This window comes from Vulpes lagopus, chromosome X, assembly GCF_018345385.1.
Source record: "Vulpes lagopus strain Blue_001 chromosome X, ASM1834538v1, whole genome shotgun sequence".
Classification (NCBI taxonomy): Eukaryota; Metazoa; Chordata; class Mammalia; order Carnivora; family Canidae; genus Vulpes; species Vulpes lagopus.
The window spans coordinates 108,728,342-108,752,151 of NC_054848.1; the positions used below are offsets into that span (position 1 = coordinate 108,728,342).

General features: G+C 43.7%; 1 protein-coding gene across 5 annotated transcripts in view; it reads right to left on the reverse strand.

Annotated features, from left to right (window-relative positions):
- Positions 1 to 23,810, reverse strand: part of FGF13 (fibroblast growth factor 13) — a 514,549-nt gene that overhangs the window by 69,539 nt on the left and 421,200 nt on the right. Inside the window, exon 1 of one of the 5 annotated variants that reach the window (XM_041741582.1) lies at positions 1,517 to 2,278. The exons of the other annotated variants lie outside the window; for them this stretch is intronic. Coding sequence (XP_041597516.1) covers positions 1,517 to 1,703 — 187 coding nt within the window. The 5' untranslated portion in view covers positions 1,704 to 2,278. Of the gene's footprint in view, positions 1 to 1,516; positions 2,279 to 23,810 lie in introns of those variants that run through there. 5 annotated transcript variants of the gene reach the window in all.

Here is a 23,810-nt window from a genome sequence, read left to right on the forward strand (position 1 = left end):
CTAACAAAGACTTCTCTCGGAATTACTGCTCTTTGAATAAATAGTCTCCTCCCATCATAATGTTGAAAATGCATAAATAATCTGGAACCCCATCAAAGGACTCACATTTAGAAAACTGAGCTGTGCTACAGAAAAAGGGGGGAGAAGGGGGAAAAAAAACAACCGTTACCATACTCTATCGTGTTAAATTACCTTAGGGAGAATGGGTGCAAGAGCAGTGTTTTTGTTGGTGGGGAGGAAAGAAAATTAGTTCACGTTTATTTTCAAATTTTGTATCAGAAATCTGAAGATCTAAAATATGGGTCCTCAATTACAATGATTCTCAATTATGAATCCCCATAGATTTAATAAAACACCAAATTTACCAATAACAGCCGCGCTACCAAAATTTGGTTTTACTGAATACAGACACCTGCACCGAAATAATGTGTGATTATTCAGGCCACATAATCATGCTTTGCAACCGCTGAAGCCTTTTTTAAAACAAGCCCAATTCACAGCGAACGCCCTAAAAACTTCGAGCAAACAGAAAATGGATGTCTGTGTTTCCGTTCCATAGCGTGTGAACCACACAGGGCACAAATTGAAGAATAAGTCTGAAATTCTCTATTATTTATCTAGTTAGAAGTAAGAAAACAGCGTCAAGGATTCATTTGATGAAGGATGGCCACAGAAGCTGCAGGTTCCCCTGAAGCTTTACCTTGACGCAACCTGACACCTAGAGCTGAGTGAATTTCCCTGGCACCGGAACACCGCGCTACTCTTCTCACCGAATAGGTTCCAAAGGACCTACAATCTGGAGATGAGTTTAAATTCTCTCCTTGATCCAGCATTTTTGTAGCATTTAGTAACCAGTTTCACTAGCCTAACCAGATCACCAAGCTCTTTGCCCCAAGGTTCTAGGAATCCACTCCCCCCGCCCCCCGCACTCCAGCAAATATTTCCAGGGTGCACCACAAGTCAAGTCTGTCCCGATAAGCTTAAAAGTGATCAAAGAAACACAAGGCCAAGAGAGCCGAAGCCCGCGTCCCTCGGGGGGTGGAAGCTGGCTCGGGGGAAGGGTCAGAGTTGCAGGGGTAAAGGCAAAGGAGGGTTTCTCCGGGTTCACCAGGGCGGGCGGCGGTGTCTGCCTGCCTCGGCGCCGGCAGTTTCCACGCCACGCGCACAGCCCCGCACGGCAGCCACGTCTGGGTCACGCGTGCCAGAGCCCCCCGTGGCTTGCACAAATGCGGCGCGTCCGAAGCGGAGGGCGCCCCCCAAACCCCCGGGCCGGCGCGGCTCCGGGCTCTGCGTCCGTCCCACGGCAGTTGCAATGCAGCAAGCCAGTTACCGCTAGGAACGTGGCGAGAAAGCAATCGCTTCCCACGCACGCACACCGGCGAGGTGGCCGCATCCGCACCAGATGGGCCCCCGACAAACTCACCTACGCGTACATACCCGCCCTCCAGCCCCCTCCACGCTCGTAAAGTATGGAAATTTTAAAAAGCCCCAAAGCCGTCCAAGCGCCCCTTCCAACCTGGTCTCCTTCTGCGCCTCTTCTTGGAGCCGAAGAGTTTGACCCGGGAAAAGACGTTTAACTTGTTTTTGTCGCAGCTGGTCTTGCCTTTGCTAGGGCTGCTGACACACTTGCAGGCGTTGGATTTCTCGCGCTCGCGGGCTTGTCTCTTCTGACGGATCAGCGAGCTGGCGATAGCCGCCGCCATGGCCACGACGCCCACCACCACCACTTCTTTGGCGGCCCCTCTCCGGCTTCGCCTTCGCCTCCGCCTCCCGCTCCTCCGCGGCGCGTCCGCTTGGTCTCGCGCCGCGGCCGCCCTCGCCTCCCTGGCCGGCGCTCGCCCGGGCTTCTCCGCGCTCGGCCGTCAGCCGAGGAGGGGGCTCAGCATGCCGTCCCGGCTCCTCCGGCGGTGGTCCGGCCCCCGCGCGGGCTGCGGGCTGCCTGGGTCCGAGCCGACGCCACAGCCCGGGCCGGGATCGCGGCGACACTGGCGGCGGAGGCAGCGCGGCGCGGCTGCGTGCGCTCGGCCCCTGCGCCCCGAGGACACTGCGAGTCCAAGTGGCTCGGGTCGGAGTTTCGCGGCACCCCCCGCCCTGTGCCGCGCGGAGGGGGCCGGAGCGGGGAGGCGGGCGGAGGGAGCGGCGCGGGCGGGAGAGAGGCCGCGAGCGCGGGCGGCGGGAGGGGGGAAGGAGGCAGCGCGCGGGGGAGCGCGCCCTCGCCCTGGCCCCTCCGAGCCTCCGACTAGTCCTTGCAACTTCGGGGCCTGGCGATCGGGAAAAGTTGGACTCTTAGCGGGCCACACCGCCCCGGGCTGGAGCCCCTGGGAAGTTCGCCGGGCCCCTGTGTGCGACTCACAACCGCCCCCTCCCCCAGACAAGCACACCCGCTGAGCCATTTCGCCTGGCGACACTTGTAGCCCTTCGGGAGGGAGGCCAGGGCTCGCAGACGGTTCGGCCCTCGCGGCGGCGGCGGCGGCGGCGGCGGCGGGCACTGCAGAGCTGCGCTCGCACACCACGCTGCCACCCAGTGGTTTCTGCTGACTTTTCATTACAGGCCAATCTGTGCGGTCCGAACCCCGCTTCTCCTCTTGCCCCAAATCATTCCTTTGGGTTTGGGATCCAAGCCGGGGAGCTCGTGTCGTGTGCACAAAGCAGTATTGGGGAAACGCAGCGCAGAGTCTCGTTATTGTAGCCCTGGCCCATCTCCAATCTCCTCTAACGTCTTTTTTTTTTTTTTTCCTCCTCCAGTTCTAGCAGCATCTCTCCCTCAATTCAGGAATCCAGTGTGGCTTTTCCTCGCCTCACTCTATTCACAAGTTCTGTCCTTTCCCTGTTCTATATTTTAATCTGGAGAAGAAAAAGGAGTTTCGAGGTCAAGGATGCAACAAAGAGAATGCCCCATCCCCGTCGCCATCTTCAAACAGACACTAGCGTTTTACTATTTTACTTGATTTCTAATGCCAAAAAGGAAGCTGCCAACAGTAGGGCTGCTCTGTCTCGGAGCTGCCACTATGCTCCTTACTGGACCCCCCACCCCCACCATTTCCAGATCTTTTCAGAATTGATACAGATGCAAAACCAAATGCCCAGAGCCCAGTCTCTTCTTGCCCGAGCTCCCAACTAGGAGAAACTCCTTTGGGCTTCTTGACACATCAGAGCTGTAGCACCTGACCCTTCTGGAGATTTCACTGCTCCACAGGGGAAGCTGCTGCCACCTCCCCTTCCACTTGTCCCCAGTCTGGAAATGTCTGTGGCCCTATCAGAAGCACTGATAGGAGCCTGCAAAGGCAGGCTGGGGTGAAGGTTGCAGGGACTGAGGCGGAGGGTTACAGGACAATCATGCCTGAACGGCTGAAACTCCCCCCAGGTTTGCCGACTCTGTGTTTTTGGCTCTCTTGAAAGCACAGGGAGGATGGGCTTCGAAGAGAGTTTTAGCACAAGTCAACTCCAGTACCCACTTCTCCAGACATTAATTCAGGAGGGAAAAACCCTGGTGGGCCCCCACTGGACTTGGAACACCTTGAAATTCGGGACTGGGTCTTGGTCCCCACTATATTCCCATCTCCTTTTTTTTTAATTTTTTTTTTTATTTATTTACGATAGTCACCGAGAGATAGAGAGAGAGGCAGAGACACAGGCAGAGACACAGGCAGAGGGAGAAGCAGGCTCCATGCACCGGGAGCCCGACGTGGGATTCGATCCCGAGTCTCCAGGATCGCGCCCTGGGCCAAAGGCAGGCGCCAAACCGCTGCGCCACCCAGGGATCCCCCATCTCCTGGTGCAGTTCCTGTCACATATAGTTGATGCTCAATAAACAGTTTGTTGAAAATAATTGACGAGTGACTGATTTACATTGCTTCTTAAGGGGAGGAGGATGTTTCTTGGCTCTGGATGTAGGGGACTCAAATCCCAATTTATTGATTTCCCATAAAGGGAAATAATCTCACCAAAGAGGCCTCAGAAGATCTGACCAGGGGCAAAATATTCAGGGTGTGGAATGAACCTTAAGGGGTTCCTACTCCCTTTCAGCATGCTTTTAACTTCTACTGGGCACCTGTGGCCTGTCTGCCTACAGACCACACAAGAATTCTCCTGTCTCCTTCCTTAATAGAATTCCCAGAGACCTGTGACTAGAGGGGGGAATCATCCAGGGGGAAAAGGAAGGAAAGCCATTTGACTTTGGGTCCAAATCATACCATGCAATCAGCTTAGCCATTAATCACACAGATATTTCTCATCCCTTCCTAATGCCCATGTATATTTCGCAGGTGCTTCTCAACTCAAAGAGTGAGTGTAAGTCTCAAACTCTCAAAGGAGAACTGTGCCCAAACCTCATCCACCTTAGGAAGGCATAATGAAAGAACCACAGCCCACCCTGGAAAAGCATTTTCTGCCTTGCCTTTCTGCCTCACTGCCACCCCACCAGGAGGATGGCATCTGAGTGGGAGGGTGAAGAATCTTCCTTTGACACCTATTTCCACAGTGACTTTTTCTCCTGTCTTGCTTTGTTCCTCCCTGTTTACACTGCACCCTGCTTAAGCCCAGGGCTCCCAGTTGCTCTGTGCTGGGTGGGTCCACTCACCTTTGCTCCTCCCAGACCCCCTCTTCCCAGTGCACTGTCCACCGAGCTCCCTCCCTGATCACGTTCGGTGGGAAAGCACCCTTAGCTCATTTCTCCGGCTCAAGTCACACAGAGTTCTAGCCTGGGTGACAGGGGGCATATATTTTCATTCTGTCTCTGCTGCTAATGGGCTGTGTGACCTTGGGCATGCCATTTCTCCTGCTGGGGCTGCCGTATTCCCATCCTTAAACTCATCCTTTAGACAACCTTAATGGCTTTCAAATTGTATTCTGCAGAGCCCTAAGAGTACGTGGAGGTGATGTAAGTTCCTTCACCCACAGCATCTCTGCTTTCATCTATTTTATACACTGGGACTGACTATGATTTCTTTCTGTTTTAAGACTTATTTATTTATTTGAGAGAGGAGAGAGAGAGCGCGCACATGCTCACGCACAAGTGCAAGCTGGAGGAGGGGCAGAGGCAGAGAATCTTAAGAAGACTCCTTGCTAAGCGCTGAAAGGCTCCATTCCAGGACCCTGAGATCATAACCTGAGCTGAAACCAAGAGTCGCACACCCAGCCTGCTGAGCCAGCCAGGCACCCCTGTATAATTTCCTATGAAGAAAAAAAATTAGAAAGATTCCACTGCTCAAAACAAGGCATTTGAAAATCTCTGGATGAGATGTTCTTTAAAGTCTTTCTGATTCTGGAGCCTATGATTTGTTGGTACATTCCCCTGTTCCTGCTCTATCTTTTCCTTACCCTCCTCATGGCCCCCCTCTTCGCTTTCCCTTCTTGCCCCACAGGAACATAAACTCTAAATTGGATTCCAAAGAAAAATACCACAAGTCTCTTTGGCTCCATTCCTCCTGGGTTCACTTGAGAACCAGGTTTTAGCATTCTTTTCAGGGAGAGTTATGTGAGTTATCAGAGCATAGAATGCTGATCGTTCTCTGCCAATCTCTTTTGGCAGGCCTCAGATGAGCTGTAAAGAAGCTGAGGGGATCTGCTCTCAAGAGGCATCTCCAGGAGAGAGACAGAAACCCAAACAGATGTGACTGTGATGAGTAAAAATGAGAGAATTCAGACAGTCTAATCAGGAGCAGTCTCAGTACTATCTGAGCAGAAAGGAGTTGGCCGTCTTTCTGAAACTCTGAAAATGAGAGATTTCAAACACCCATCCTTCGTGAAGATACACATAATTGGTGCCACTTGCCAGTTTGCTTTCCATCCTCACAGACGGTCCCTCAGAACCTCTCAGTGACCAGTTATCAGGTCAAGACTGGTGATGAGCTCAGAGGGAGGACAGGGGGACAGGTTCAAGTGTACCAAGGTCAACCAACACTGAGGTCTCACCATTAACCAGGTAGGGCAGGAGAGGAGGTGTTTAAGAGACCAGGTAGCAAGTACCACCCTTCGTGTCCATCTAATTATGTCCAAAAGCCCAGAGGAACGACGGGATAGAACTACAAATGAGGAGATTAGAGAAAAGCCATTTGCCAAAGGCTTTTGCCACTTAACTCCAAGCAGGGAGAAAAATGCAATTTAAAGAAATCTTGTCAAAGTCCCACTGGAATTCCAGGGACAGAAAGAGTGACTACTGTATTCTGGAATACAACCTGACACATTTATTAGCTGACAAAGAGTCTCTCCTAGTCAGATCATTTGGGGGAACTGTGCTTCAGAAACAAAGGTCTCCAGAACCAATTTTATAGAAATGGATTGGCTTTCTTGATTTACATTCAGAAAGAAAAGCCAGAGAATCCTACACTTGCAATTGCACTAGGATGGTGGCTTGGTCTTCACCGTGTCCTTTCTCTGGGATCATTCTCCAAATACATAAGTTCTAGAGTTTCCTAAAGCAAATGAACAAGCAAGTAAATTCAATGGGGAACACACTGATGAAGTCTGATCCTTAAGAAAAATCCTATAACCCATATAAAAATTTTATTGTTCAGTCATAATTTATGAACATTAAAACCAGAGGGCACCCTGATGGTATTAATCATATCTCTGAATTCAGCTCTTTGCCATTTAATTAGCCATAGCAGCTGCAACATCAAGAGTTCAAGGCCTCTGATTACCTGCTTGGTCATTTAATCAAGAAAACCTGGAGAGAAATAGCCGATTGCTGGGGTGGAGGTTTCTCCCTTGATCATAAAAAGAGAACACCAGGAAATGAGCTTAAGCTTCAATATGTGGGGATTTAAGTTTTGCACAAGGAAAACATGTTTTTCAGTAAAGGCTGTTAAAAATCATAATTGACGGACGCCTGAGTGGCTCAGTCCGTTGAGCGTGTAGAGTCTGGCTCTTGGTTTCCGCTCAGGTTGTGATCTCAGGGTCTTGGGATGGAGCCCTGAATAGGACTCTGTGCTCAGCACAGAGTCTGCTTCTCCTTCTCCCCCCGCCCCATCCCTCCACTCACCAGTCTGAATGCACTCTCTCCCTCTCTCTAATAAATAGATAAAATCTTTAAGAAAACGTAATTGAATGCTGATTCTCCTTTGGAAGTTTTTTTTTCTTAATATTTTATTTACTTATACATGATAGACACAGACAGAGAGGCAGAGACACAAACAGAGAGAGAAGCAGACTCCATGCAGGGAGCCCGACGTGGGACTCGATCCCAGGACCACAGGATCAGTCCCTGGGCCAAAGGCAGGCGCTAAACTGCTGAGCCACCCAGACATCCCTCCTATGGAAGTTTTATGAATACAACAGAAACGTTATCTATCTCAGTGGGTATGTGGGTTGATTCCCGTCAAGGCTCTCATTCAACCATCAGGCCACACTATGATTAATATACCCATGAGCTGCACCCAAGAAATGGTCACTGGAAAAGGGGCAGCAGCACTGTTATTGAGAAAGTCCAAGGCCCTCTCTGAAGGGGGCATGAGACAGCGCCTTTGCTTTTGGAAGATCATACTGGGTGAACTCGGATCATGTGGGTCAAGGCAGCACAATCATTTTGTAAAATTTCTGTTGTCCAAGGGGGTAGGAAATACTTTGCAGGTAACGGTAAATTTATTCTTAACCAAATGAGTTGCCTCAGTGGTGACAGAGCATCCAGAGGCAACAAAAGCACCAGTTTCTCCGAGTTCTATTTAGTTTTCTTCAATAATATTCAAAGATTTTTGAAGGAATGGTTGCTATTTTATGAACTGACTGGTGGCTAACAAACATAAATGAAGTGTTTCCATGATGAAACGTTTATGGCAGACTAAAAATGTGCAAGACTCAGAGGCAAAATATCTGTAACTCTGGGTTCATTTCTTGCCCAGTGAACTAAATAATCTAAATGAAAAGCTAGGGGAAAAATGATGTGAGGATTTGAGGCAAAAGCAGGCAATCAGTAATTTTTCTGGATCTAAGCTGTTTCAGGAAATAGGATTTCTGGAGGAAGGTGACCTACACTCAAAATTTGAAGAAGGGAATGCAGTGTTTGCAAATGATCTAATGTTCAGTATTACTTACCCTATGGGGGTGGGATTGGCAACCAGCATAAGCAACTCTGGATGGATTTCCTATTTGTCAGTGGCACTGTTTCCACCAATTTCCTACCAAGATTTGCCATTTTTTAAAGGAGCAGAGAGGTAATGGGAAACTGCTTCAGTGCTCTCTCAGGATTAACAGTCCTAACATATTTCTTTTCAGACACCAACCAGGATTTGGGCAGGGGAACCTGCTGAACTTGGGAGAAATAGTATCCTCCAGATTCAAAAGAGGGGACGGAGGACAGGTCCATGATTCATCTGAGGACTCTGCAGATGTTGTAGGAAGTTTCAAACTCCTCACTATGCTTTATTTTTTTCCCCCAGGAAGCTGGGGTTTCAAATGGTGAGGGTAGTCAATTAATGCTGTGGTTATAATTGGACAAGCAACTTAAGTGCTGTTACACTATTTTCTTTAATCCTTCCAACAACCTGTAAGGTAGGTATTGCCATTTTACAGATGAGGAAAGTGAAGTCTAGCGAGACAAAGGGATACATCTATGATCTCCTGGCATGTCTACAGGTGGCAGTGCCAAGATTTCAACCAAGGGTCCTCAGCCAATACATATGTGTATAAGTCCTGCCCATTACTTACAACTTTTTCCTCCTTGGCACTGGTCTAGAATTTGGGTTCCTGAACAGTGGTGTCTGGATATGGCTCTCTCTTGGCTTAGGTAACAGAAGAAGATGGAACATAGCATGACTTAACTTGGTTATGTTTTCTCGTTCTTTTAAAACAAAAGCGAATTTTGAAACAAACAATAGATATCATCTATACACAGTTATTAGCCTGGTTCATACCCTGTGAACAATAACTTCTGAGTGAGTGATATGTTAAGAAAACACCACTACCTTTCTCACTAAAACTAAATGATTACAAATCACTGCTTAATATCCTTCTGGGTTTCTCACCCTTAGGAGTTCTTTAACACCAGGGCCTGGTGGGCTGCCCAGGGTGGGAGGTGTTGTTTCTCAGCGGTTTAGTGCCGCCTTCAGCCCAGGGGGTGATCCTGGAGACCTGGGATCAAGTCCCACATCAGGCTTCCTGCATGGAGCCTGCTTCTCCCTCTGCCTCTCTCTCTCTCTCTCTCTCTCTCTCTCTCTCTCTCTCTCTCTCTCATGAATAAATAAATAAAATCTTAAAACAAAAAAACACCAGGACCTGGTCTGAGTCAGGTAATCTGAGGTTTTGGAGTGCTATGAGACCCAAAAGACACTTCCTGGACTTTATCTTCATCACTACTTAGCAGAGGCAGGAAGTTGAAGTGCTCCAATTCTCTTGGTTCTTTTCATACCCGGAAAACTGGCTTTCCACACCATAAGCTTCTTCGTGCCATCTGCTTTCAGCTATGGGAAGCCTGAGTTCAGCCAAAAGAGAGAAAAATATTGCACACAGTGTATTCACTTGCATGGTCTGAAGCCCAGGACTATGCTTTCGAGCTCAGGGGTGTCTCCAGTGTCCATTCTGATTTGCTCTAGCTTGTCCCTTCTGACAAACAGTGAAACATATAATCAACAGTTTGAAATTGTTTAGTGACTTGTCCTGCAACCACTGAAGACCTCGAGCAATTTTTAGAACCTGATTTCGTAACAGGGACCTTGATGCTCAATTAGCAATCTCATTTTAGAAGAGATGTGAGGTGAGAGAAGTAAATGAGTTTGCCCTAGACTAAGCTATTCATTCATTCATTCCAAATTTACTGAGAACTCTTTGCCATGTACTAGTTGCACCCTAAAGGATGCAAAGGAACGATTAGCTATAATGTATGTACTGATCACTACCTATATCCTCAGCACTAAGTACTTTATCCTGGTTTACTCACTTAATCCTTACAACAACCTTAGGAACTCATCCCCATTCTACAGATGAAGAAGCTAAGGCAAAGGGAGGCTAATGAGTTCATTCACGTAAGAAGTGGTAGAGCTAAGTGCACTCAAATCCACGCATTCTGACTTCATATCCCATGTTCTTGAAACTGCTCGACTGCCCCTCCATGACTGCCCCTAGCTACAAATGGAGGAGAAAGAGAAGTAAATAAAATAACTAAAATACAAATGTGATTGAGCACTGTAAGAGCGGTGCCAAATGTCCAAAGTTTGTGGGGCACTCAAAAAAAAAAAAAAAAAAGGCACAGCTAACTCTGTGGGTAGGAGGGCAGGAATTGGGATCAGCTTCAGAAAAATCGCCACCACCACACAAAACCATCTCACTGAAGATGAATTTTGGAGCATGAGGAAGAGCTAGAAAGTTGGGGAACAAAATTAGGTAAAGCCAGATTTCAAACCTGGCTTAAACTGACTCTTGATGCTAAATTCTTAGGAGGCTGTATGACATCCCCTCAGCTGAGAACTTACAAAACCTTGGATTTTTTTTAAAAAATCATTTATTTATCCATGAGAGACATACAGAGAGAGGCAGAGACGTAGGTAGAGGGAGAAGCAGGCTCCCTACAGGGAGCCTGATGTGGGACTTGATCCCAGGACCCTGGGATCACACCCTGAGCTCTAGGCAGACACTCAATCACTGAGCCACCCAGGTGTCCCACAAAACCTTGGATTTTTATGGCCCTACACTTTAAATCACTTGGCAACAAGTGGATCTCCTATTGCAACCATTCTCCGGGAACCTACATTTTTGTGAAATATTGATTACTGGTGTGGTCATGAAGCATTGTGGGGATTGGGAGAAATAAAATATACTATGTGGCTATTCCAATGGACATTCATGAGTTGTTTATTCCATGCTTGTAAACCAATCATCTTCCCTTTCTCACTGATTGTGTTCCGTACATATTGTCACTGGTGATGTTCAAGTGTACAGTAGTTTATTGATTTACAACTGCCATAAGTAGAGGGTTTAGTAGAAGTAACCCCTTTGGAAAGATGCCAATCAAAAGGAAAATTCAATTGGTATGTATGCCACAGTGAGTCAGGCAGTCTCCTCCTGCAATAACTGGGGTGAGCTTGGAGACCAGAGATTTGTATGTGGGCAGTTATTAAATAATTTTATGATGATTATGATAAACGAAGCTTACAAATGAATTAAAGATGATAAGAAAATGACTGTCCAAGCCAGATAGATAATCCTAGTAATTCCTATTAGAGAGAGACAACTAGGATTTGGTTGGTATTTGAATATATTCAGAACCTATTTGAAAAGTCTTCCTACTTATTACATTCCTCTTTCTGCCACTAAAATACCAGGCCTACTTGCTGTGTCCGAATCTTAGTATCCTTCAGTCTGAAAAAATAAATATTTAACAGAATCGTTAAGGGAAACAACAGTGCCTTATTTCACTATAAGAAGAACAAAACCAAAACAAATAATCCAATTAAAAGATGGGCAGAGGACCTGAATAGACATTTTTCCAAGCAAGAGGCACAGATGGCCAACACACACATGAAAAGATGCTCAGCATCACTCATCATCAGGGATATGCAAATCAAAACCACAATGAGATACCACCTCACACCTGTCAGAATGGCTATTATCAGAAGAATAAGAAATCACAAGTGTTGGCAAGGATGTGGAGAAAAGGGAACCCTTGGGCAGCCCGGGTGGCTCAGTGGTTTAGCGTCACCTTCAGCCCAGGGTGTTATCCTGGAGACCCTGGATTGAGTCCCACGTCAGGCTCCCTGCATGGAGCCTGCTTCTCCCTCTGCCTGTATCTCTCTCTCTCTCTCTCTCTGTGTGTGTGTGTGTGTGTCTCATGAATAAATAAATAAAATATTTTTAAAAAAGGGAACCCTCGTGCACTATTAGTGGGAATGTAAGTTGGTGCAGCCGCTGGAGAAAACAGTATGGATGCTCCTAAAAAAATTAAAATAGAAATACTACACAATAAAGTAATTTCACTTCTGGGTATTTACCAAAGAAAACAAAAACACTAATTTGAAAAGATGTGTGTACCACTATGCTCACTGCAGCATCATATACAATAGCCAAGATATGGAAGCAACACAAGTGTCCATCAACAGATGAATAGGTAAAAAAGATGTCATATATACACACAATGGATTGTTACTCAGCCATAAAAAAGAATGAAATAGGGCCATTTGAGAATGTGGATGGACCTAGAGGGTATTATACTAAGTGAAGTAAGTTAGAGAAGATAAATACCATATATAAATAAACAAAATACCAAAACAAACAAACAAAAACAGACTCATAAATACAGGGAACACACTGGTAGTTGTCAGAGGGGAGGGGGCTTAGGGGATGGGTGTAAGATGGAGGGGATCAAGAGGTACAAACCTCCAGTTATAAAATAAATAGGTCACAGGGATGAAAAGTATAGCATAGGGAATATAGTCAATAATATTATAATAACTTATATGGGGACTGGTGGTAACTATATTAATTTTGGTGAACATTTTATAATGTATATAATTGTCAAATCAGTTTATCGAATATCTGAAACTAATATATGTATGTCACCTACTTTAAAAAAAAAAGAACCAAACAACACATTGTGTGTTTGTGTGTGTGTGTGTGTGTGTGTGTGTGTGTGTGTGTACTCCAGGCAGGCCTCAGGCAATGTTGAAAAGCCAGCACCTCAGCGCAGATGCCCACTGTCCTTATAAGGCCCCACAGGAACCTGCTTTCGCAGATAAGGCTCTAGGATCCAAGTTGTCCTAATTCTTCTTCATTCAAATGGTCCTTTCCTATATCTCATCCCTGCATCACTGCTTTCCAAGACGACAGCTAGTTGATCAGAAATTCTCATCAGAGCTGGGTTAAGTACTAATATATCCTCATAACCCACTCCCTTTCCCCCAATTGGCTCATTCTAACGGGATTTTATGGAGGCAATATTATACTACAAAAGAGTGCCTCTAGTGGTGACATTTTATTTTTATTTTTTTTAATTTTTATTTATTTATGATAGGCACACAGTGAGAGAGAGAGGCAGAGACACAGGCAGAGGGAGAAGCAGGCTCCATGCACCGGGAGCCCGACGTGGGACTCGATCCCAGGTCTCCAGGATTGCGCCCTGGGCCAAAGGCAGGCGCTAAACCACTGCGCCACCCAGGGATCCCTAGTGGTGATATTTTAAATTACAGAACAGGCTGCTGGAGTAGCTTGGAGGCAGGAAGAGCTTTGGAGAGAACACTTCAATTGAAAAGTTCCCTGCCACTTTAGAGTACTGGTTCTATGACTGTGTGTGCACGTGAGTGAACACATAAGGCTGCTGTGCTGATTTGGCTATTCATACAGCACACGTTCATGTGTCAGACACACTCATTTAGCTCCTGTTCAATCTTTCCTTCTCTTCACAGCCAAGATTATTTGAAGTCTTTACCAAGAACCCCACTTCCTGGGGCACCTGGGTGGCTCAGGGGTTGAGCATCTGCCTTTGGCTCAGGTCGTGATCCCAGGGTTCTGGGATCGAGTCCTGCGTTGGGTTTCCTGCAGGGAGCCTACTTCTCGCTCTGCCTGTGTCTCTGCCTCTCTGTGTGTCTTATGAATAAATAAAATCTTTAAAAAAAAAAGAACCCCACTTCCTTACTTCCTTTCCCCATTCACTCTGATTTTATTATAAATTATATATATGTGTGTGTGTGTGTGTGTGTGTGTGTATTCCTAGCCATTCCTCTATACAGATTTCTTTTTTTATATATAGATTTCAATATCCTTCAATATCCCTTTTAGATATGGATGAGTATTTGCTCAGTATTTGAATATATATAAAACATTAAAAATATTCCTAGTCATTGTATTTCTCTTCAGTTGTGCTCCTTCCCTTGTTCAATTATTTTTCTTCAGTTATAGAAATTTACCATCAACACTTCATCCGCTACCTCTCCTTAAATCTCTCTAGTCTTCTGAAACTTCTGTTATGTGACAGCTCATTCTCTCCTCATGAATCCTCACTTCTCTTCCCCAGTTCCTTCTCTTTATTTTTCTGTGTAGAATCTGGGTGCTTTGCTGATCCCCCACTTTGGGCTTAGTCTATTGTTTGTTTGATTTCATTGACACATGCACACACACAATACCATATCACAATATTATCCAATAATATATATGACATGTTAGAAATTATATACATTGACAGACATACACACGTGGGCATACATATGTATATATAATTTTTACAATTGCTGTTTCATTTTTTCTAATAAGCCTCCTATTCTTTTCACTATGTGATGTTCATACCTGATGGATTTTAATCCTTCCTTTATCTCACTGAATGTTTTGAAGGTGCTTATGTTAAAGTCCCTTTTATACTGCCTTATTATACAACTTCTCTGGAATGTGCATTACTCTCCTTATTGTTGCTGCAGTGGATTATTTCTCTTCTTGCTCTGTAAACTTGACTGTGGGCTCATCTTCAGCATGAGAGCTGTTTTCTGCAGAAGCCTCATGTGAGCCCTGGATAGCACAGTTATCTATTTCTATGGTTCTGTGTTCTTTCTCTGCCAGCACGCTATGGATTCCACTGGATGCAGATCCAGTTTTTCATTTTAATTTCCCAGCTTTTAAATACAAATTAAGATGTGGGGTTCCAATTTCTTGTCCTCCGGGCACAGAATGAATACTCTGCTTACATTCTGTGACCTTAGGCCTTGAGTCCTGATTTATCACCAGTTGGACAGGACATCCTGGCTCCTCGCTTTATATAAAAAGCTCAGGGCTCTGTGTCAGGGCTCTAGGTTCGCCTTCAGTATATGATACTCTTAATGGCCAATTAGCTCCAACTGTGACACTTTGCTTTGGCTTTAAATTGCTACTTTGTCCCTATCACCAGGAAATTTCCCTTTCTCACTTTTGTTTTTTTTTGTGTGTATTGTCAGACTTAAGGTAATATTTTATCCACTATTTCTATGTTTTCATGGAAGGATGGGGTTTTTTGCCATATCTGGGTTCAATACATTGACTGGAAGTCCCTATTCAACCTACTTTCACCATGACAGTAAAATTGCTTTTACCAAGATGATCAATAACCTTATTGTCACAGTTGATGACTGTTTCTCAGTCATTACTTCCCATAATCTTTCAGCAGCATTTGACACTATTGGCCATTAGCTTCTTGATACTTTTCCATAGACTTCTCCCAGACTACATTCTCCTGATTTTCTTACTACCTATATTTGACTGTACCTTCTCAGTCTTCTCTTCCTACTGACCATTTGAGTTCCTTAGGATCTACCCTATGCCCTCTAATTTTCTCCCTTATTCTTCTCTTTCTAGGTATTTACTTTTCATTCAACCATTCAACAAATGTTATTTGAACAGTTGCTCTGTGCCAGACTGAGTTGTAGGTATTCAGCAGTGAACAAGGCAGATGTGATCCTGCTCATGTGGAAATTACAGTTTAATGAAGAGCTAGATAGTAAACACTTAAACATAAATATGCAGTTATAAATCGTGATAACTGCTATAACACAAAAGGATAGAATGTCATTCAAGAGTAATACAGAAAAAGCTAATTGAGATTGGAATTATTCCAACATTTTGTTGACTCTTGAAATATGATACTGGCTCAGCCTTATGAATACTGCAGGATATCACTACCTTTTCTACTGAAACAAGTCTGAAAATCTTTACTGCTTTTTTTATGGGAATCAGGTCATGCTACCCCAAAATATGGTACTTTGGCATATTGAATGTTTAAAGCTAAAGGAGTTTGAGAAAACAGCCGAAGCAGAAAGGTCACTCTGATTTTCCCTCCTCTCTTCTCCCCTGATACAGGCCATAAACCTCTCATGTGAAAAGTGACCTCCTTGTACAAACAGGAAAATATCATATCTCTGAAGACAAAGAGACACCAAGAAGAATCTTGAGAGACTTTGCTAAGTTTCCCCTGGTTTACTACACTTACCTCATACTCCTGGGCCTATCATAGTTCGGACTGTGCATTCTTCACCAAACCTAGTATAAAAATACTCTGGTCTAGGGATCCCTGGGTGGCGCAGCGGTTTGGCGCCTGCCTTTGGCCCAGGGCGTGATCCTGGAGACCCGGGATCGAATCCCACGTCAGGCTCCCGGTGCATGGAGCCTGCTTCTCCCTCTGCCTGTATCTCTGCCTCTCTCTCTCTCTCTCTGTGACTATCATAAATAAATAAGAAAAAAAAAATACTCTGGTCTAATTGTTTCTTCAGGTCTTCATTTCCTTTTGAAGACTCTTATGTAAAACTTGTATGAAATTATTTTGTATGTTTTTCTCTTGTTAATCTTTTGTCTAATTTTCAGATCCGGGGAGGGACGATGCTAAGAGGGTAGAGGAAACGTTTTCCTCCCCTACACTTTCATCAGCTCAGACAGCTCCTCTGAGCTCTCTATATGGATACTTCTACCCAAAGGGCACTCAGGACCACAAACTTAACAAATCTAAAGTTGAACTCCTCTCCCCAAACTGAGTCCTCTTCTCTTATTCCATATGGCTATTAAATTTGTTTCTTGTATCATACTCCTTTCTGGATTCATCCACCATCTCACCCAAGCCAGAAATCTGGGCATTATCCTGAATTCTTCCTTCCCCAACCTCACATCCAAGGAGTAACCAAGTACTGCAGTGTCTACCTTCTTAATATCATTTCTAGATTCCTATTAAAATTTTTGCCTATATCTATTTCATTTTTTGCCTGAATTTTACCATAGCCTCCTCTGTGGCCTATGATCAAACTACTTTGCTCACTGCTACATTTCTAACAGACAAATCTGATCATGTTGTTAACAAGTCTCAGTGGCTCTCTACTTACAAGTCCTCCATTATCTGGCCTCAGACATCCTTGTCACCCTTATTTCCTGCCTCAGACACACTGTATTTCAGACATACCAAAGAACTTACCTTCCTCCAAACACCCTCCTCCAGCCCATTAGCCACTCCAATTGCTGTACCTTTGAAAATTCCACTCCCTCCTCCTCGGCAAACTATTCAAGATTTATTTCTGGCATCATCTCCCCTGGGAAACCTTCCTCAAAAATCCCTGTATAAAGACAGTTTCCTCTCCTCTGCTCTGTAGCATCCTATGCATGTAGCTATTATGGCACTTGCACTATTTATTTCTGTCTACTTTGTCTGCATGCCCACTAAACAGTGAACTCCCCGACACAGGGACTGGGACTTCATCTCTGGATCCCCACATCTAGACACAGTAGGGACTCAATAAATTATAGTTTCATGGCTAAACAAATTAGGCAACTCTTCCTTCTCTGTTTAAAAAGCACACCTAGAGCAGTGAAATGCAGGGCAGGTCTATTTTGATAAGAGTAGGTTAATGTGCAACTCATGGTAGAGTGTGGCCATGTTTTTTCTTTGTTAAAAAGGTTTTATTTATTCATGAGAGACACACAGAGAGAGGCAGAGACATAGGCAGAGGGAGAAGCAGGATCCCTGTGGGAAGCCCAATGCAGGACTCAATCCCAGGACCCCAGGATCACATCCTGAGATGAAGGCAGAAGCTCAACCCCTGAGCCACCTAGGTGTCTCACTGTGGCCACGTTTTAATTATAAACATAACTATATCATTCAGTCATTGCACTAGAAGTAGGGAACTACTGGATTCTTGTGAAAGGGAAAGTTAAATCAGGTTAGTAATGAGATTGGCCCCTATTTTAATCAATAAAATATTTCTTAGAAGTCTACAATAGTTTAAGGTTTGACTGACAGAGCCCTTTTACACTAGCTATTGTCTTATTTGATCTGCATGGGAACCAGTGAGGTAGCCAGAGTAGGTTTCAACTGTATACATTTTACAGACAAGAAAAATGTTTCTTACTGAGAGGTCATCGTTTGCCTTCCACCACACAACTAATTTATTTATTAATCAGTTTAGCCCCTATCTCATTACAAAGAGGGAATGTAGTTGCTTACAAGGTGTACAGGAAAATAAGTTTGGGAAGCAAAGCAAAGGGCATCAGCATGAAGAAAGAAGAGTCAGACACCAGAGATGGCCAGCAGGGTTTCAAACCCAAGGTCCTATTAGGCTGCCTCCGGAAGCTTTTGAACCACTGGGTGGTGATCCGTAGTTTTGTTTGCATTTAAAAAAAGCAGCAACAATTTTGACATCACAAAGCAAGTAGCCTGGTATCTATTGGAATACTCTCCCATCAAATGTAAACACTGAAAATTAAAGCCAAACTTGAATCACTGCAATTATCCTGCTTGGACTAGAGACCTAATCAAGCAACAGAGAGAGGCAAGGTGAAATGAGCTGAGACCACAAAGAAAATTGGTCCATGAGAGGGCAGGGACCAGGCCTTGTTTTTCAGAACTACATATATATTATAAAATTAATTAGATCAAGAGGTGACTCGGTTTCTGAGATAAACGAATTCAGTTTTGATCACATCATGTTTTGTAGACATCCATCTGCTCTAGATTTTGATGACAGTTTAAATAATAACGTGGCTTTACTTGTATCCTATGCCTCAACCAGACTCACAGTTACCATTTTCCTAAGTGTTTTACTGAAATTGAAAATGATAATACCTATAAAGCTCTCTACTGCTGACATTTCCAAGTCTCTTCCCCAGCACAAACAAAATTAGAAAATGGAAAATATAACCTTTCTAGCCCTGTATTTTCTTCACAGGATATAAAATTGAAAGGTAGTCTCTATTCCAGAATCATGACCACCTAGCAGGGATGATAATCACAATGAGAGAGTGTTAATAATAGCAGCCAACATTGATTGAGCATTTACTAAGGACCCGGCACTGTTTTAAACACTTTACATATGTTCACTTATTCAAAATTCTCACAACAATCTTACGAGGTAGGAACTATTATTATTATTATTATTATTATTATTATCCCCAAGTTATAGATGAGGACAAAGAGGCATAAAATGAGGTTAAAAGTTTGCCTAAGGTCATACAGCTAATGAGTGGTGGAACTGAGGTACTAATCTACATAATCCTGCTACATGTAGACATGCAAATAATCCTAATCTATAGTTGCTTGGTCAAATAGATGGATTATATATTTTGAGAATCATTTCTGATCTTTTATATTCCCTGTTACCTTTTGCTGTTTATATCATTGTCAATTAACAAACATTCCAGTAGTAGAGGCTCAGGGAAAGTAAGGATACTACTAAACTTCTAGAAAGTTCCATGAATTCTTTCAAAAGGTGGGAATACTTCTGTTTTTCTCCCCTCAATGCTCATTGCAGTGATTGCCATCATACTTTGTGGCTTTCAAATCACTTCTTCACATGTATATAGCTAGCCCTGGTGTTGCCATGGAGATTTAAATCAAGACCTAATTTGCATATTCTGTTGATTAGCAGGGGTACTTGTTAATCCCTCCCATCCACTACCATGACTAATCTCATGTGTTGGTGATGTATGGGATTTACGAATGTTAGGAACTGATCCTCTCATGTTATTTAACACTTCAGTTCTGTTCAGTAACAGCTTAATTAAACCTTGCCGGGGGTGGGGGGGAGGGGGAAGGTCATCAGAAAAATAAAAATAAATCTTTTAGGAAATTAGCTAATGAGAAGGGGAAGTTAGAATTCACTGCTGTGAGGAAGAGCAAAGAATATGAGAATATAAAACAACCTAAGTGGAACATTTCAATCTGGGTATTCAGGAGTTGAGCATCCCAACTATCAGTTAAGAAGAGTTTTCTGTGTGCCTGGCAGTGTGCTAGGTGCTTTCATAGTATTATTTCCTTTTGTTCTCACAATAATCCTATGAAGCCAGGAGAAGAGAGATTGAATCACACTCTCAGATTCAGACACATCAAGGGATAACCATCTGAACAAAGCTGAACCACTGAAATGTGTCTGACTCCTTCCATACCACTGGAGTGGGACTGTAGATGGAGCTTACTTTCTATCCAATATCTTGATCCTCTAGAGGACAGAAACAAGGCCAATAAAGACAAGCTGCAAGGAAACAGGTTAGGGCTCACTTTGACAAAGCCATTTCTAACAATGGGGGGTGTCCAAAAATGGAGAGAATGGATTATTTTGGGAGGTAACCAGGGCTCTGTCATTGGAAGTGGGCCTGTGGGGTTCACAAAGACCTGGTAAAGACTTAATTAGATGTTATAGAAGAGAGTCTTGCATTAAGTGAATGATTTGAATCATTATGAACCCCCCTGTCAAAACCCCAACACAAAGACCACCAGAGAAACCTGTTGATCATAAAAAGCTGAGCATGTGAAACATGCGGTGGAAGAGAAAGTACCCCCTAGACAGAGTCTCAGCAGTAGCTCAAACATTGCTGAAGAGTACTTACAGGGTTTTAGGGGTTGAGGTTGATCATAAGGTGTTTTAAGGCAGAACTTTGTAAGCGCGGTCCTTACAAATTCAGTTCAGATTTTGTAAACTTGGTGAGTGGCTACAGTGGTCTTATTTTGGGGACACATGAGCTATGTGTAGTTACCATTAAAACAGTTGGAGGTAAACAAACAAACAAACAAACAAAAAAACCCAGGATACCAAGAGACTGTCACAGACCAGAGGAGAAGAAGACTTGACAACATGTGATATGATATCTTGGATGGGACCCTGGAAGGGAACAAGAACGTTAGTGGAAAAAATAGTGAAATACAAACAAGGTCTGGGGTTTGACAGTTAACACGCCAGTGTTGGTTTCTTAGTTTTGACAGGTGTACCATTGTGATTTAGGATGTTGACATTGGGGAAAACCAGGTGAAGGATATATGGGAAGTCTCTGTACGACTTCTGCAACTTTTCTGTAAATCTGAAATTATTCCTCAAATTTGAAAGTTTATTAAAAGGCAGCTTCAGTTGCATTTGTCTTGCACATTGTGCCTTGCTTCAGTTTATCTATCTTGTGAGTAATAGTTTAATCTGTTTTGTAACTCATGGTTTGGTCTGTTTCTCACCTTGATTTAGAAAACATCTCAGAGGCCCTCTAGTCAGAAAAGAGTTTCTATTTAACCCAACCTACAGGGAAATAAGTCATAGATTTTGATGGGGTTGGAAAAGAAGCGTTGAAAATGAGACCTATTTTCACTTGCTCTTTTTTTCTGATTTTATAATTTCCTGAGTTAAGGGGATGATCATGAACACACAATGATCCCACACCAACAGGGAAGCAGAAAGATAGCTGCTAAGTCTGGAAGGGGGAGGCACGCACCTCCTCTTTCACTGCTACCAGCAAAGCAACTTGTAAAAACTGGAAAAGCCCATAACACGGTTATTGAATCAGAAACTGCACCCTTGTTCTTCTAAGCTGGACTGTGAGATTTCTCAGCATTAAGATTGCCAGCACCAGGCATTATGAATTTCAAGTCTTTACCTCTTCAGATGGTGTTTGTGATTGCAGCAGAGGAGATGCCATTAAGGGCAAGGAATATTGATAATATAATGGCTTCTTCCCTAACTAAGGGTATTTGGCACACATTTCCACTGATATTTACTTTTATGTGCCCAGGAAGCTTGAAGATCCTTTTCTCCTCCCTGCAAAAATATTGATATTATTAGCAATGGACAAAGCATGACTTTGCATTTGCAAAAATAAGGACTCTGCATTGTAATATGGTAACTTTTGTTATGGGTTTGCACGTGGTAATTAGAAAGAGTATTTAGTTATGTCCAAGGTAAACTGTCATTTCCACTTTGCAAACCATAGCCTGGAGGGCTGCCTGGCTGGCTCAGTCAATGGAGCATGCCACTCTTGATCTCGGGGTTGTGAGTTCAAGCCCCATCTTGGGGGGTAGAGTTTACTTTAAAAACAACAACTATAGGCTTAACAGAATGATCAAAACAAGAATCTGGGTTCGAGTCTCAGTTCTCCTACTAACTAATCTTGAGACTTTAGGAAAACTGTCTATACTTCAGGCTTCTATTTCCTCATCTATAAAATAAGAGACCTATGTACACCAAACCTCCTTGAATTTAATTAATCCACAACTAATCAGAAAACAATGGTCGTGGGAGTTTATCATGTAGTCATAGTCTTTTTTGTTTATCATATTTAGTTGTTTTATCATATGGAAAAAGTCATGAGGCAGAGGAAGCCTGAAACCCCAGGGCAGGCCCTTCACTTAATACAGAAGATAGTGGGCCGCATGGGCTCTGCAACTAGAAAACTTGATTTCATAGCATGTTAGATGTGTGACCAGAGAATGCCAAGTAACTGCTCTGTTCCTCAGCTTCCTCAACTGTAAAGGGAAAAGAACTATGGTACCTACCGCCTAGGGTAATAGTGAGAGCTGGATGAGCCAATATTTATAAAGAGCTCAGTATGGGGCAGCCTGGGTGGCTCAGCGGTTTAGCATCGCCTTCAGCCCAGGATGTGATCCTGGAGACCCGGGATCGAGATCCATGCAGGGAGCCCGCTTGTGTCTCTGCCTCTCTCTCTCTCTCTCTCTCTCTCTCTCTCTCTCTCTCTCTGTGTGTGTGTGTGTGTGTGTGTGTGTGTCTCATGAATAAATAAATAAGATCTTTATAAAAAAGCATGTTTATAAAAAAAGAGCTCAGTATGTACTTGGCATACAGTACACACACAGTAAATTGTTGTTGCCTTTGTCATGTTGATGTAGGTTTTTTTTTTTGATGTAGGTTATTAAAGCCAACTTTATTTGCATACCTATCTTGACAAAATTAGCCAGAACCTTCCATCTACTGTAGACCAAGAGAAGGGACTGATGTTAGTTGAGATCTCCGATGGTTTCCCATCTCCCGAGCTTGCCCTGGTCTGGGCTGTCGGGAATGGAAGAGAATCCTGGCAAATATGTATACTGCACTTAGTGTGCCAAACACTGGACCTGTCATGTATGAATTAATTTAATCCTACTGATGAGGTGGGTGCTATTATCATCCCTCGTTTTTAGATGATAAAATTGAGGTATAAGGAGGTTAAGCAACTTGCTTAAGTGGCAGCTAGTACATAGCAGAGGCAGGACTTGGACCCAAACTGTCCGGTTCCAGAATCCCTGCTTTTAACACTATGGCTAGCCACCCTAATAACAGCTCGTGTGTGCTAAGTGCCTACTAAGTGCCATATGATTACAAACCTCTACTCCTCTGTGTTGTCTCTTAGCAAGAATGGGACTCCTGATTATTTTGGTTTCTAACTCAGAGGCTTTCTAGCAGGAGATGAAGGCAAATTTAACTCAGTGTAAAATTTCTGGGAGACTTGGATAACTACAACACCAACATTCTCTCTGGGAAATAAGCAGAGCACTCTCATTAATGAGGCTCAGGAAGCAGTAGCATTCAGGGAGGCCCCCTGTTGCTGGTCCAGGTCTCATGGGCACTGGGGAGATCTGTAGATTTCTCCAACAAGAAGATCTTCTCTAACATAAAGGGAAAGAGCTACTGAAGCACATAAAGAAAGCTTTCATATGAAATTCAAATTTGTTCAACCTTCCCGAGAATGAATCCTAAGTGAACAAAATAACATTCTGACTAAAGCCCATAATCACATCACTTTTTACATGATGAAATACAATGAGATGCATGGAAGAAATAACTGTGGAACAAATTCACCCTATTTAATTCTGTGGGAGTACAATTCTTCTTGATTACCCTAAAAATACATATGATATCAATGAAACCAATATACTTTTTGTGATCTACTAAGAAAATGTACCTAGGAAAATGGGTAGTGAAGCCAGTGATTGCTATTTCCTTCTCTTTAGAGTTTGGAAGTATAGCCCACAAAGAATGCTCCAGAGGGCATCATAGCGAACAACAAAGAATTGGAAAAACATGTAAGTTCTGTGGCTTTTATGCTATTGCTACTGGACGTTACTTGTATATAACTCCTTATTTTAATTTTGTGTAAAAAAGAAAAGTCTCTCAAGTTCAACAGGGTCATACCATGAATCA